The 13,793-nt window shown below is 38.0% G+C and overlaps 1 protein-coding gene across 1 annotated transcript in view; it reads right to left on the bottom strand.

Moving 5' to 3' along the window:
• Nucleotides 1–1,059: 1,059 nt before the first annotated feature.
• Nucleotides 1,060–13,793, bottom strand: part of trps1 (trichorhinophalangeal syndrome I) — a 193,027-nt gene continuing 180,293 nt past the window's right edge. Inside the window, exon 5 of the mRNA XM_048595647.1 lies at nt 1,060–1,200. Coding sequence (XP_048451604.1) covers nt 1,060–1,200 — 141 coding nt within the window. The remainder of the gene's footprint in view (nt 1,201–13,793) is intronic.

Here is a 13,793-nt window from a genome sequence, read left to right as displayed (position 1 = left end):
TTTAGTCAATACCACTATTATTCTTCAACATAAAATCATATTGTGTCATCCTTTCAATATTAATTGGAAATTCAAATTTCATTATAAAAGCTTTCAATCTCTTTGGAGATCAATACAAAAGTAAATAATATAGATGAATTAAAGGGGAAACCAAATAAGCCAGTCAGGGAGAAGGGAATAGAGGATTGCAATGATACTGGAGGGATTGAGAGGATCACAAACGCCAGGATGGACTAAAGACAAAGTTGCTGGCAAAGCTGAGCAGGTCTGGCACCATCTGTGTAGAAAAAAATCAGAGTTAATATTTTGGGTCCCGTGAACAATTCTGAGGAAGGGTTACCAGACCCGAAACGTTAACTCTGTTTCTTCCCTTCACAGGTGCTGCCACACCTGCTGAGCTTTTCCTGCAACTTTGTTTTTGTTCCTGATTTACAGCATCTGCAGTTCTTTCGGTTTTTACCAGAATAGACTAGTTGGGCTGAAAAGCCTGTTACACTGACATATATCGTATGTACTTAAAATCATGCAGATGAGCTCACAGACTGCCTTTTATAATGGGGCAGAGTTATGAAAAATTACTATTAACAATTAATCTTGTTTTCACAGAAACTTAAGTTACCTTCTGACTTCTTCTAAATCTACAATTCCTAGCTGCCAATAAAATGTTACTCTTAACGTAATTTATGAAGTGTTAAAAGACATATGCCAATACACTTGTAACAATATTAAACACCTTGTCTACATTTTAAAATTTTCCATTCAAACACTCTTTCCTGATTTTCATTCGAACCAACCAAATGCAACATTAGACCCCCCCCAACAACACACACACCACCACCACCACCACCGCCCCCCACACCCACACACACACACACACACTTTGTATTCCACCAGCTTATGTTGTAATTTAATGAAAGACAGCTGATTTTCAGGTGGCCAATAGTGAGAAGCCCCCCTCAGAGTATTAATTGCAGAAGCAAAGGAGTGGATTTCATTAAATAGAACCATGTGACATATCTGGCCAGTTTGAACATACTTTACAAACATTTTCTGAAACAACTATTGGGTTCTTCCTACCGAATGCAGCTTCTGGTACAGGCCACATGCGTTGCATACATATCCACCGTTTGCATTCTTTCGCCAAAGAGAGGTCTTTGTGGTCAGGCAGTTGGCACAGAAAACTCCAGAGCCTCTGCGTCTCTGCAACAGCAAAAGGTCAAAGGTATATCATGTGATCTGTGAAGTTAGGACAAATCAACACAAGTGTTTTGTTTCCCTTCTGGCACAAAAAACCATGAAAATAAGTTGATCACGATAAGGTCCCTTTTAATTATGCTGCTTCACAATAACTGAATTGTATAAAAACGAATCACTGATTAAATATAGAAAACATATAAAAGCATTATTACATCAATATGCAGTTAGTGGTTATATTAATCTGATATCTACTTGTAGGATATTCATTATTGAAAACAAACACAACTAATTTTGCATTAGCAGCTCTCTTATAAAAAAATCAACTTAACTTGAAAGCTTTAAATAAGTTGGGAGAAAAGTACACTGTTTTACCTTCTTAATAACTGTCATATCTTTAGTACTTAAACAACACAAGTGTCCTGACATATTACAAATACAACAGTTATAACTCTCAAATCACAAATTAAATAGTGGATTTTCAATAACAATCTATCTAATGTTATTGATAAGTGCAGAGCAGCAATTTTAGATAAAAACCAAAAGAACTGCGGATGCTGTAAATCAGGAACAAAAACAGATGTTGCTGGAAAAACTCAGCAGGTCTGGCAGCATCTGTGAAGGACAAAAAAGGTTCTGAGGAAGGGTCACCGGACCCGAAATGTTAACTCTGTTTTTTCCTTCACAGATGTGGCCAGACCTACTAAGCGTTTCCAGCAACTTTTTTTGTAGCAATTTTAGATACTTTAATATAACTAGCCCCAAGCTTACACTTACGAAGAAGAATTATTGTGTGAGATGTTCATGTACAGAAACATAACCAACTCTGTGGCTGCGTGCCCAGTTTCAACTTCAAACTTGTGTCCTGCCCCAAAATTCAGATTTAAATCTCATAATATATTTCTTTTATCATTTATTTCTACATCTGCAGTATTGAACACCTCTGCTGCAACCACAGCTGGTGTCCTAATTCATCCATCCTTCATCCTCAGATGGGATTCATCTAATTTTTTCCTTGTTTGTGTCACAACCTTCACCTATTGATCATCTCAAATGATGCCAATGTCACTTTGTCCATTGTGTTATTGGTGAAGATATGCCAGCAGAACACATCTGTATTTTATGATTCAGACTGGCTCCCTAAGAGATCAGATTTTATATCACTGGTCCTGATTTGAAAATGAACTAAAATTGGTCATGGACTTGCTCACGCTGCAGTCTTCTGCAATGCACTCAACTTACTAGAGGGGAATTTGAACTTTCAAAGTCTGACTCAGAGGTCTAGATTTTTCCAGCTTCTGCACATCAATTAAGGAAGTGGGACCTTGAACAAAGTTGAGTGATCTTGCAGGAAGGATGTTCAACACAGCACAGACCAACCACCAGGCAGTGACAGAGATATTAATTAGGCTCATTAGTGGGCCAATTGAAGGAACGTTGACAGTGCTGCGATGGTTTTCCTGATGGACGGGAACTAAAAATGTTGGAGTCTGGGATTTAACATGAGACAGCCTCCTGACCTCAGGTCAGGTATCTCTGTATTGTGTGTGTTGGGGGAAGGCCTCAACACATTTTCTCACTCATCCCACTACAGACCTGCTAAGATGCTACAGTCACCTTGCTGTGACTCCACAATAATGACCTGACAGCTGCTGCCTGCTGTAATTTTTAATGTTCCACTGTTCTGTAAAGGGCGCCCCAATTTTCAGGCACCTTATGGTCTCTTGCCTGCCTCAAGAGTTCGCACCTCTACCAATGGGCCTGTAGGCCTTGCTATTGGCCATCCCTAATGCGATGGAGCTCCCAGAGAGAGTTTCTTCATTCCTGTCTGCAGGAAGATCACAATCAAACATGCTTCTTCATTCCTGTCTGCAGGAAGATCACAACCAAACTGCTGCTATGTAAATTGCAGACACAAAATTAAGGCCATTTCTGGATGGTGATCTAATCAAGAAAGCTCAGCCCAAAATGCCACCACTGAACCACTATCTACACTCTTTATAAAAACTGAGGCTGTTTTAAAATACGTTAATGCTCCTGTTGAAACTGAGGAAGTTCACACAAATATGTAAAATGGTAATGTGCTAAAATGACAGAGTGTTATACATGATCATTTATTCTTCTGTTACACTCAATGCCTCTTTGTTCCTCCCTTGCCCTTGCCTGATACACTTCATTCACTAAAGAAAAGTGAAATATTGAACTTTAGCGGAAGATTTTTTTTGGTGTCTTTGACTCTAAATGTTAAAACTTAGAAGTAGTTTATTCAAACTTCGCATCTCTGAAAACATGCTGTTTTGAACAGCCAAAAGTGTTGAACTTATCAGTGTATTGATCCAACTGATGATTATTTAGAATTTTCTGTTGCTAAATGTTAAACAAAGTGGTGCTTGCTCTGGATGTTTTATTCAATTCTGTATCAAATAAATTTCCATTTTGTTGCATTATGACATTTTTTTTCTCATTGCACTGAACATAAGATTACAAACAAACTGGATTGAGAAATATTTACACCACACATACTTTCTAAAATTCATTCTGTGGTGTAACTATCATTGGCAGGAGCAGTACTTATTACCTATTCCTAATTATTCGTGAGATTGTGATGGTGAGCTATCTTCTAGAACTGGTCTATATTATGATAGTAACTCTCTGTGTTGTGGAGATAAGGATTTCCAGTGACAGTGAAGCCACAGCAGTATATTTCCAAATCAGAATGGTGCGTGACTTGAAAGGAACTTGGAGATGGTGGAGTGTTGCCATGCATCTGCTGCCCTGCTCTTCTAGGGATAAAAAGACAAAGGTTTTAATGGTGTCGGTGGGCAGGCCTTGTTGATTTGCTGCACTGTTTCTTGCAAATAGTGCATGCTGCAACCACAGTGACCCAATGATGAAGGGAATGAATGTTGAAGGTGGTAAATAGGGTAGCATTCGCATGAACTGCTTTATCCTGGATGCTGATGAGCTTTTTGAATGTTGCTGGAGCTGCAACCATCCAGCTTTGCAGAGTCAGCAAGTCAGTTATCCATTACAGAATACCTTGTCTGACCTGCTCCTGCAGCCCACTATCGTATGTATATATGCATAGTGTGCACAGCACAGTGCTGAAAGATTTTGCTTACTATGAACATATTCAAGCATTTTTTTCTACTTTTTTAATATAGATTTTCAACCCTTTCAATATTCCTGATTTTACAGATACAGAATATGAATGAAGCCATTTCTCCTTAAATTATATGTGTTCAAAAATTGTTTAATCTTTATGTACATAAGTAAACCAATCGTGACTTCAAACTGTCCTATTGTTGATTCTAAATTGACGAAGACAATAAATGAATGTAGTAACACAGTGAAGGTAAGAGCCTTTATTTCTGCATCCCAAGTTTAAGACCATGCTAGATTCCTAAATGAAAGTATTTTTTCTCTGCTGACTGTGAGGTGTTAAGTGGAATAAGCTTAATCAATCTCAGCCCAGTCCTGATGAAGAAACTGGTCTATCCAAAATTACAAGGTAAAACAGCACAGAATGAAAAATGTGGGAAACAGAGAAAATTAGCAGAATTAGTCTAAACAGAGCTGTCCCACTGAAACACAAATAAAAGTTTCAGACTTATATCTCAGCTGTGAATCACACCTCTGATACAGTTCAGCATGAACAACAATGAGTTTCTCATACTTGAAATGTTTATAACATCTCATTATTTGCCATGGATGTATAGAAGAATGGATTCTCATCTTTGGAGGGCTATGCTGCACAGTACCCCACTCCACTTAAGTCTGCTCCCAGGGTGTACAACATCTGCTGGCTAATGCCAAATAATGTACTCCATTTCATGAAAAGTGTAATTTATGATTGCACAAGCTGTGCAAATATTTGATCAGATTATAATAACTTGTTTGCATTTTAGGACAATTATGGTTTATCCAAATATGCAGATACAAATTTTAAATAACTAATTTCAAATTCTTTTCTGTCCCTTTTCAGAATACTTCTCCATTCTTTTTAAATGCTACCTTCTTTTGCCAAGAGAACATAACCATTGTGAAAAATTGTTTAATAATGTTATTTACAGTTCTAAATGGGTGAAATTAGTTGGAAGTGATTTTAAGTTCAGCGACTGCCCATTATAACTGTTAAAATGTCAATAACATAGTCCATGCGGGCAGAAGTGCAGAACAGTTATATCAAGTGATATAAAATGCTCTCATCCTCTTTTGTAGGTAAGCAATTCAGAGAGAATTGAGTGATAAAACCCTAGTACCATTGTGTAAATGCAGGCTATTCTTAATCAATTCAGGTCTGAGACTTGCAATCGTTTAAAATTACATGCTCCACTGTTCACAAAGGAACAGAAAAAAGGGACTTCTTTAATTCATAGCCAAATTTTTGGGAAATTAGATACATCTTATAGTAGAAAAATGATTCCATTTTATTTTACTTTCTGTAAGTACTTCTCAAAAATTAAAACATGTTAATAAACTGTCAAAAAGTATTAACAGTTTTAAAATTTAATTTTTTCAAAGATCTTTCTTTATAAATTGAGTGTTCACCAAAAATAGCCAGGGAGAGTACAATGCTAATAATTGTACTCAGATATATTCAAAGTAGATGGCTTTTATAGGCACATTTCTGCCTTCAAGACTCAAGCAGTTTCTTGGAACAAAAAAGCACTTGATTCATCTGGCGTTTCACAATGTATTACAGAAAAAAAACCTGGTGAGCAGCCAGTTCCCTATAGGGTAATTTTTCCATCCAGATGCAAGTGCCATTGAAGGACTCGTCAGCTAAACTAATTACAATCTCGCATTTGCTGATGCCTGCTCACTCCAACATTCAACATTGTCCATTAATCATTGATACAAGGAAAATGAATGTAGCCAAAAGCAATGAGTACTGGTAGACTGCACAGCTATAAAACTTGAAATGACTGTAATAATTTAACTTGATTCCAGAAATGTTTTCAGTTAGCGATAAACAGTTGAAAACTCAGTCTTACAATTACCCTTTCAAAAAAAAATTCTCCCCTCCCATTATCCACATCCTCCATCCCTCAAACCACAATTCCATCATTATAAATGTTTGGTTCACCACTGATCATTTTGGTTAATGTGAAAAAGTCAATATCTTTATTGAAATAAATTGTAACAATATTTGATTAGAATTCCAATGCAATAAGTTTGCAAATTTTAAACAGAAAAAAACTAAGATTTAGACCACTACTGGCATAGTGATTATTAACATTACTAATAAACAATTGGCATGACAAATTACATTTCCTCAAGCTCTGGTTCATGCTCACAAACAATTGTAGAGAACATATATTTCTTTGTATTGTTCAGGACCTTACTCTCTCTTCTCCCTCTTTTTTGCAGAAATAATGCAGTCAATAAAACTCCAAAGATCTAATTACACCCTTTGTGATAATCAAAACAAAATTAGCATAGCACAAGCAACAATATTAGCTGCTGTGCAATTGCTTGTTGAAATATATTAAGGTTCTTAGGATATTAATCTTTCTTTCATGATGTCTGTAATGCATGATAGTTATCAAGCAAGTATGTGTAAAAGAAAATATCCAAATTTGTTCCTCTGTGTGAATAGCACCGTTATTTTGCAATACATTAGAAGGAACACACGATGTATTTGGTAATAAAATTAACTGTTTTGTGATATTATTTACAAACTCAAAGACAAGTGTCACAAAGTTTCTTCTATCATAGGTAATCTAATAATCTTGGCAGCATAAAACAAACTTTGCTTCTGAACCTTGTTTTAAGGAAAAATACAGGACTTGATTTGAACAGAAAGGCTTTGTGTAGCTTGCATCCTGCACATTGTCGGATAATTTAGACAAGTACTTACAGGGAAATGCGATAATTTCTAATTATACAGAAGTAAGGGTCTCAGGAGTGATTAGACTAGCTAAGTGAGGTAATAGGTTATCCCCATCAAATACCTCAAGCACGTGACTTCCTGTTCAATCTCCAACTTGTCTGCACCACCATCTGCAAAAACTAATACATATCTTGTTCTGCCAGCTTCTGCTTTTGCAGTTTTGTTGGCTCTGCAGCTGCTGTAGAAGAAAGCTCCAATTGTCTTTGTTTTCCCCATGTCCAAGTTCATTTTTTTTTCCCTTTGACAAACGTTATTTCATGGTAGAACATTGTCTTTGCTGGGGTGCAGAACAAAGGAATGGCAAACTGGCCATTCTGACCCTGTAGTTTTTCCCTTCCCACTATGTTTATTCAGGTCTAGCATGCTCAAAGTGGAATTCTATGTGTGCTATCGTGCAGCTTATATATTACTTTGCTGTCACACTCACCAATTTCCGATACAGTGTGTCATATAGACTTGTCCACTCTCCAAATGGTCTTTTCATGGGTTCTGATATTATCTAATTGAAATACATTTTCCCAGAAGAAAATAACAAGACAAACTGAAGTGAATGTTGTAAAACATCTGGCTACAATATTGGATATCAGTTTCCAACCATTGAGTCCTTTCACCTGGGAATGGTTTGTGAATGATTCATTTGCTTAATTTTTTCCCTTAAAGCACATATCTTTGCCTTTTGTATTGCAGCACGATATGCTGAAATGTCAATCCAATATCTTTAAGATACGAACAGACATCAGACATTATGTCAAATGTCAGATGTTCAAACTCCAGATGTTTTTATTTCCAGATTTCTTTAATCCAGTTTTTACTTCAGTTATACAAGATTACAGCGCACTTCTGTTCCAAACTTTATGAAAAATATTATAAAAACTATTTACATATTAAACTTATGAATTGCTGTTCTGTAACACTTCTGTTTGTTTTGAATGCCATCAACAATATTCAACAGGCATACTGTTGCTCTTAATACTTCCCAATTTTCTTATGTTTGCTAATGTAAGTGCTGCCAGTAAGGTTAAAAGAAATAAAATTTTTGAGTTCCTAGTCTCTGATCATAGTTATGGCAACAGTTGCAAGGAAAAGTGACAAAGAAAAGTCAGCCAGTGTTTGTGTTCCTAACTTACTTCCAAGAACCCAATAAAAACTACTCCTGCCTTCACTAGGGACAGGTATTACAGTTGTATGATTTCATTGGCAGATGTTCCATTCACAAAATCCAGAAGTAAAGGTTCTCATAAATACATTATGTTATGGTGTTGTTCATTAGTATCAATCTGTTCAACTAGCAGTTATACAGAATGCAACAATTTTCCTTCAAAATATTTTGCCCTCATATTTTAAAATTCGCATTGTTCTTTGACTTCTAAAGTTTTTTTCTCCCCTCGAGGTAACAGATATTGTTGCTCGAGAAAAAAGCCTGCATAAGCGTGACACAGCCAGTCACAGAATATTACACATACCCCCAGCTACTTTCTTTAACAGCATCTATTCAATATACATAACTGCCCTGTTCCATTATTCTTTTTGTCTTTCAATGCAAAAAAAAATTCCTTTCTCTCAGGAGCAATCTAAAACTCAAATAACATTTTGAGGCCAGACAACTCTTACCATCTTTTGTCTCTCCAATTTATCTTCACCATCTCCTATTTTCAGTTACTGCCACATTTTCGCTGCACTCTTCAATTGTTTCCTTTTGAAGCGTTCATGAACACCCTTCCAGCAAGGCAAGTTTCATCTGCACCTCAATGAATTCTACATTCAATAGCATGCCAAGTTCTCATGTCATCTCCATCTCCACGTTTTTGCATTTTTCAACCAAATGCAACTTTGTTCTCCCAATTCCCTGGGAAACAAGCAGTTCTGGCTTTTCCTCTTCTGTCCATCTTTACATTGGGAATTGTTGCCTGTTTAGTTCCTCCTGTCCTCTGACCCTCTCCCCTTTGCTCATTCTAAACTGTCATCCTCTAAACCTGGATCGCAATCTTTTTTGATTCATTGATGGGATGTGAGTGTGACTGGAAATGTCAGCATCTACTGATCACCTTCATTCAAGGAGGTGTTGTTAGCTATTCCAACCTAATATCGTCCAACCTGCTGAAAAAAAGGACAGTGTTACCACATAACAGAAGATTCTCTGTCTGACTGAGGTTAACTGTTTACCCTCTGATGACTCCTTCTATCTCCCAATAGACCATGTCCTTACCACCAAAACTAAATCCTGATTTTCCAGCTGGTTATCGAGCTTATTTAATCCATTGTTTCTCTCCATATTTCTCCAAGCTCTTAGTTCTTCAACCTCACTGAACCTATTTCTACTTCTTCAAATTGCATGAGCAAATTTCCCCTGGTAGAATTATTCTTTATTTTGCTTCCACCAAATTCACTTCCTCTTGTCTTCTCCCTAACAATCCTACACTCCCATTTAGTCTCCACCCATCCTCCCCAATAATTCTGTTTTTGTGCCTCCATGTTGGGAGGTACAAATGGTTTTGTGAAAAGTTGTAATTACATATTAATTATGTAATTATATATCCATTACGTAATTACATACTACTTGTAGTTCACAGGATGCATGCTTCTGGGAAGCGTCCACAATACAGGTTCAGTTGTAGCCCTAAATGAGCAGCTTGTGGTTTGGGATGTGCCCATACTACCCAACAGCCCCCCTTCCCCCATCTCGCTCCATCTCCAAGTGAGAAAACCTTCAATCCTATTTAATTTCATTGTAGCTTAAAAGAACAAAGCTGTTCAAAATTCCACTGGAGTTCAGGATTCTACTTAAGAAATTTAAAAAGGAATGATCTTGGAATTTGTTGGCCAAGAATACTTAAATTCAAATAATTATTTAGTTCCTATCACTGGATTTGCACTTACACAGAGTTATTGGAAAATAATTACTGTCAATTATACCTTTTAAACTCATAAGATATTACATTACAAGGTTAGAAGTCCTTTGGTGGTATACAGCAGTCGGCGCAGGTTCCAAGTGTGACAAATCATGACCTACAGCTAACCCAGGTTGAAAGTCCAGAAGCAAAATATCATTTCAGCCAGTTGGACGAAACAGGCACCTTCCTCTGAGCTTTGAGACGGTTGATCACTCAATCACTCTGACTGTGGTTGGTAGGGCTATGTGAGTGATAATAACCTCTGACCTATACAAGAGTTAGCTGACTCCAACCAGAGCAGCAGATAGAAAATATGAAGTTATTTGTAATTTTGCTTTCTTCCTCAAGTCAAGAACTCGTTTATCTGCCCCTGTTACTTGTGGGATTTCAAATCTGCATTTGTTTTTTTTATCTACTTCCTGCAAAATGGCTCTCCAAGGTTCTCCTTTGCCCAAAAATGAAAGATATTGTCTATTATACTTCTTTTAGCAACGCTTCCGGCAGCTTCTCAGTTCTAACTTTGAGCCTTGGTGGGATCTCATTTCCCCAACAATTATCTGAAATGATAGCAGCATGCAGTGCCTTATGAACCGCTATATTCGCTACATTTTTCCCACTTGCTCCACAGTTTCCATTTTGCCACAGAGACCACACTTCATAAAGTGTTTTAACAGTTGCATAGCACCGTGTACAGTCTGAGAACTGAACACACCCCAAAATTAAATGCATATTTTCTTTCTTTATAGCTACAGCATGCATACATATATATAAAATGCAGGGTTCAAACTACAGCTGTATGCATTATAGGACTCATACCCAGATTATTATCCAATGATTCCTACTGAATCAGAGATTCCTGACGGCAAATAAACTGTCAAATTTCAGTGTCTCCATTGGACTTCAATCATGGCTTCAGGCGAATAAACAGATGACCAAATCCAAAACCAAACTGTCAGGACACCTTAAAAGCTGGAGAATGCTTAAGAATTCAGATTTTTACTTTGCTGACCTGAAAATTATGCTGAAGATTTCACTGCTGCCTTTGCACCAAAACACAGAAATGAAAGGAGATAATTCAGTTTTAAAAATCTGATTTTGATTGTCCAGTTTTGACTTTACACATTTTCTGATGAGCATTCGCAAAACCCTTCAGATGTTTGGAGCTGGCTTGTTCTATGGGTTAGTTGCTGGTCTTTCAGCTCTGATGTAGAGGTGCCGCTGTTGGGCTGGTGTGGAACAATTCAGATATCACATGACAGCAGGTTATAGTCCGACATGTTTATTTGAAATCACAAGCTTTTGGAGCGCAGCCCCTTTGTCGGGTGAAGTGTGACGAAGGAGCTGTGCTCCGAAAGTTTGTGATGTCAAATAAACCTGTTGGACTACCGTCTGGTGTTGTGTGATTTATGACTTACAGCTCTGAGACAGGAGTAGAATGACAGGGCTGAGTTTGGACAGCCAACTTCACCCAGTTTCCCAGTGGTCTTGGACCTAGAAACAAAAGTGGCTCATGTTCTGCAGCTTGGTTTGGCTTCAGGCTGAAATTTAAAGTGCTTCCTTTCCCCTGAAATGACATCCCTTACATTGGGAACAAAACTGCCTCGTTCAAAACTAGACAATCCCACAAGGAAACATATATCCTGTGATACCTTCTGAGAGGAAGGGATTGCCAAAAAAGAGCTGGTCAGAAACAAAGCACTTACTTATAATTAGAAAGATTTACAAGCCATTGAAAATTAGATAATGAAACCATGCTGGAGAAAGGGGACACGAGAATACATTAAATACATTCAGTTACTAGATTTCGCAGCCAATGATACACTCTTTAGTTTAATCTGTAAAGGCGGTGATAGGCAGAGAAATGGATAACACATGGAATGAAGAGATTGATAGACTAACAATATTCCAAAAAAAAAAATTACTGTGGCCACATTTCCATACCCTCAGCTCTAATTTAATGGGAGTTGGGGGTGGAGGAAAAGAAGAAGTGCGAGATCCTGAAAGAATCCTTTAAATTAATTTAAAAAAATGATTTACCACCGATTGTCATTATGGATCCAATTTCAGTTTACATGGAACTGTTTGCCCTGAATACTCTGTGACAAATTCAATAACTAGTCTGCTTCCGATTATAGGTTGCCAGTTCTAGTAGAGAAGGAAATCCCTAGCTGATTAAAGACATGTTAAAATTACTCTACAATACCGATACAAAACTACTTACAGAACAGCTTCATTACCCTGAGTCACTGACGTCTCCCAATTAATTCAGTTCCACAGCATTAAGCATTTGTACATAAATTATAATATTTAGTTTTAACTGTTAACTGGTACTTCTAACTTAAAAATCAGTATTTTTTTAAAAATCAGGTTTCTACTTTTCAAGAGATTGTCCCCTTTCTTTAAAACCAAACTCAAGTCCTGGGCCTCCTGCAGTGCCACAACGATGCCACCCGAAGGTTGCAGGAACAGCAACTCATATTCCGCTTGGGAACCCTGCAGCCCAATGGTATCAATGTGGATTTCACAAGTTTCAAAATCTCCCCTCCCCCCACCGCATCCCAAAACCAGTCCAGCTCGTCCCTGCCTCCCTAACCTGTTCTTCCTCCCACCTATCCCCTCCTCCCACCTCAAGCCGCACCTCCATCTCCTACCGACCAACCTCATCCCGCCCCCTTGACCTGTCCGTCCTCCCTGGACTGACCTATCCCCTTCCTAACTCCCTACCTACACTCACCTTTCCTGGCCCCATCCCCGCCTCTTCGACCTGTTTGTTTCCTCTCCACCTATCCTCTCCTCTATCCCTCTTCTATCCGCCTCCCACTCTCTCCCTATTTATTTCAAAACCCCCTTCCCCTCCCCCTTTTCTGATGAAGGGTCTAGGCCCGAAACGTCAGCCTCTCTGCTCCTATGATGCTGCTTGGCCTGCTGTGTTCTTCCAGCCCTGCACCTTGTTGTCTCAAACATTTGAAAGTTTTGTATCAACCTATTCTTGTTCCTGCATTCCTCTATGTTTATCTAGCCTCAAATGTGCTGTTGAGTTTTGAAGCATTTAAATGTAATTTTGACTCATTTTGTATAGATAATACGTTTAGCATGTGTATTTATTTTGCATTGTTTGGGAAATTAATGCTGTTTGAAAGCTCCTGTATTGTAATACATTACGAGTGCTCTAATTAGCCAGAACACATTACTCAAAAGATATGAAATAGCTCCCCCCTACCCCCAATCACACATACACAAAAACACACAGAGGCAGATAACATAAAGTGAATGTAGTGTAGAAATTTCACTGGCGTGATTTTGCCACAAAGATTAGTCTGAATTGACCAATTAAAGGATCCACCTCCAAAATTAGTCAGCAATGATGGGGATACGCCTCCTCTTCACCAGTTTCTGCAGCTACCAGCTGTAGACAACATATTAAAGTCAAAGGATTTCTATAAAAACACTTTTCTTTCTAGAGGATCAGAGCAGGTCCTTTCTCCATCACTTAGAGTCAAAGAGTTGTACAGTGTGGAAACAGACCCTTCAGTCCAACTCGTCCGTGCTGACAAGATATCCTAAATTAATTTAGTTCCATTTGCCAGCATTTTGTCCATATCCCTTCAAAGTCTTTCTTTTCATGCACCCATCCAGATGCCTTTTAAATGTTGTAACTGTCTTGGCTCCTTAGGTGATACCCCAATGATCCCCTTACTCAACTCCTCTACAACAATTAACTTTCTCCCTGGCCCCTATGTTTGGGACTGATATGGTACCAGTGGTGACCACTGCTTGCAGAGCTGCAGTAGGAACCAGAGAAGCACTGGCCA

This window comes from Rhincodon typus, chromosome 4 (genome assembly GCF_021869965.1).
Source record: "Rhincodon typus isolate 14 chromosome 4, sRhiTyp1.1, whole genome shotgun sequence".
Taxonomy (NCBI): Eukaryota; Metazoa; Chordata; class Chondrichthyes; order Orectolobiformes; family Rhincodontidae; genus Rhincodon; species Rhincodon typus.
Note: the sequence above shows the minus strand (reverse complement) of the source record. Positions and strands in the feature narration are given on the sequence as shown.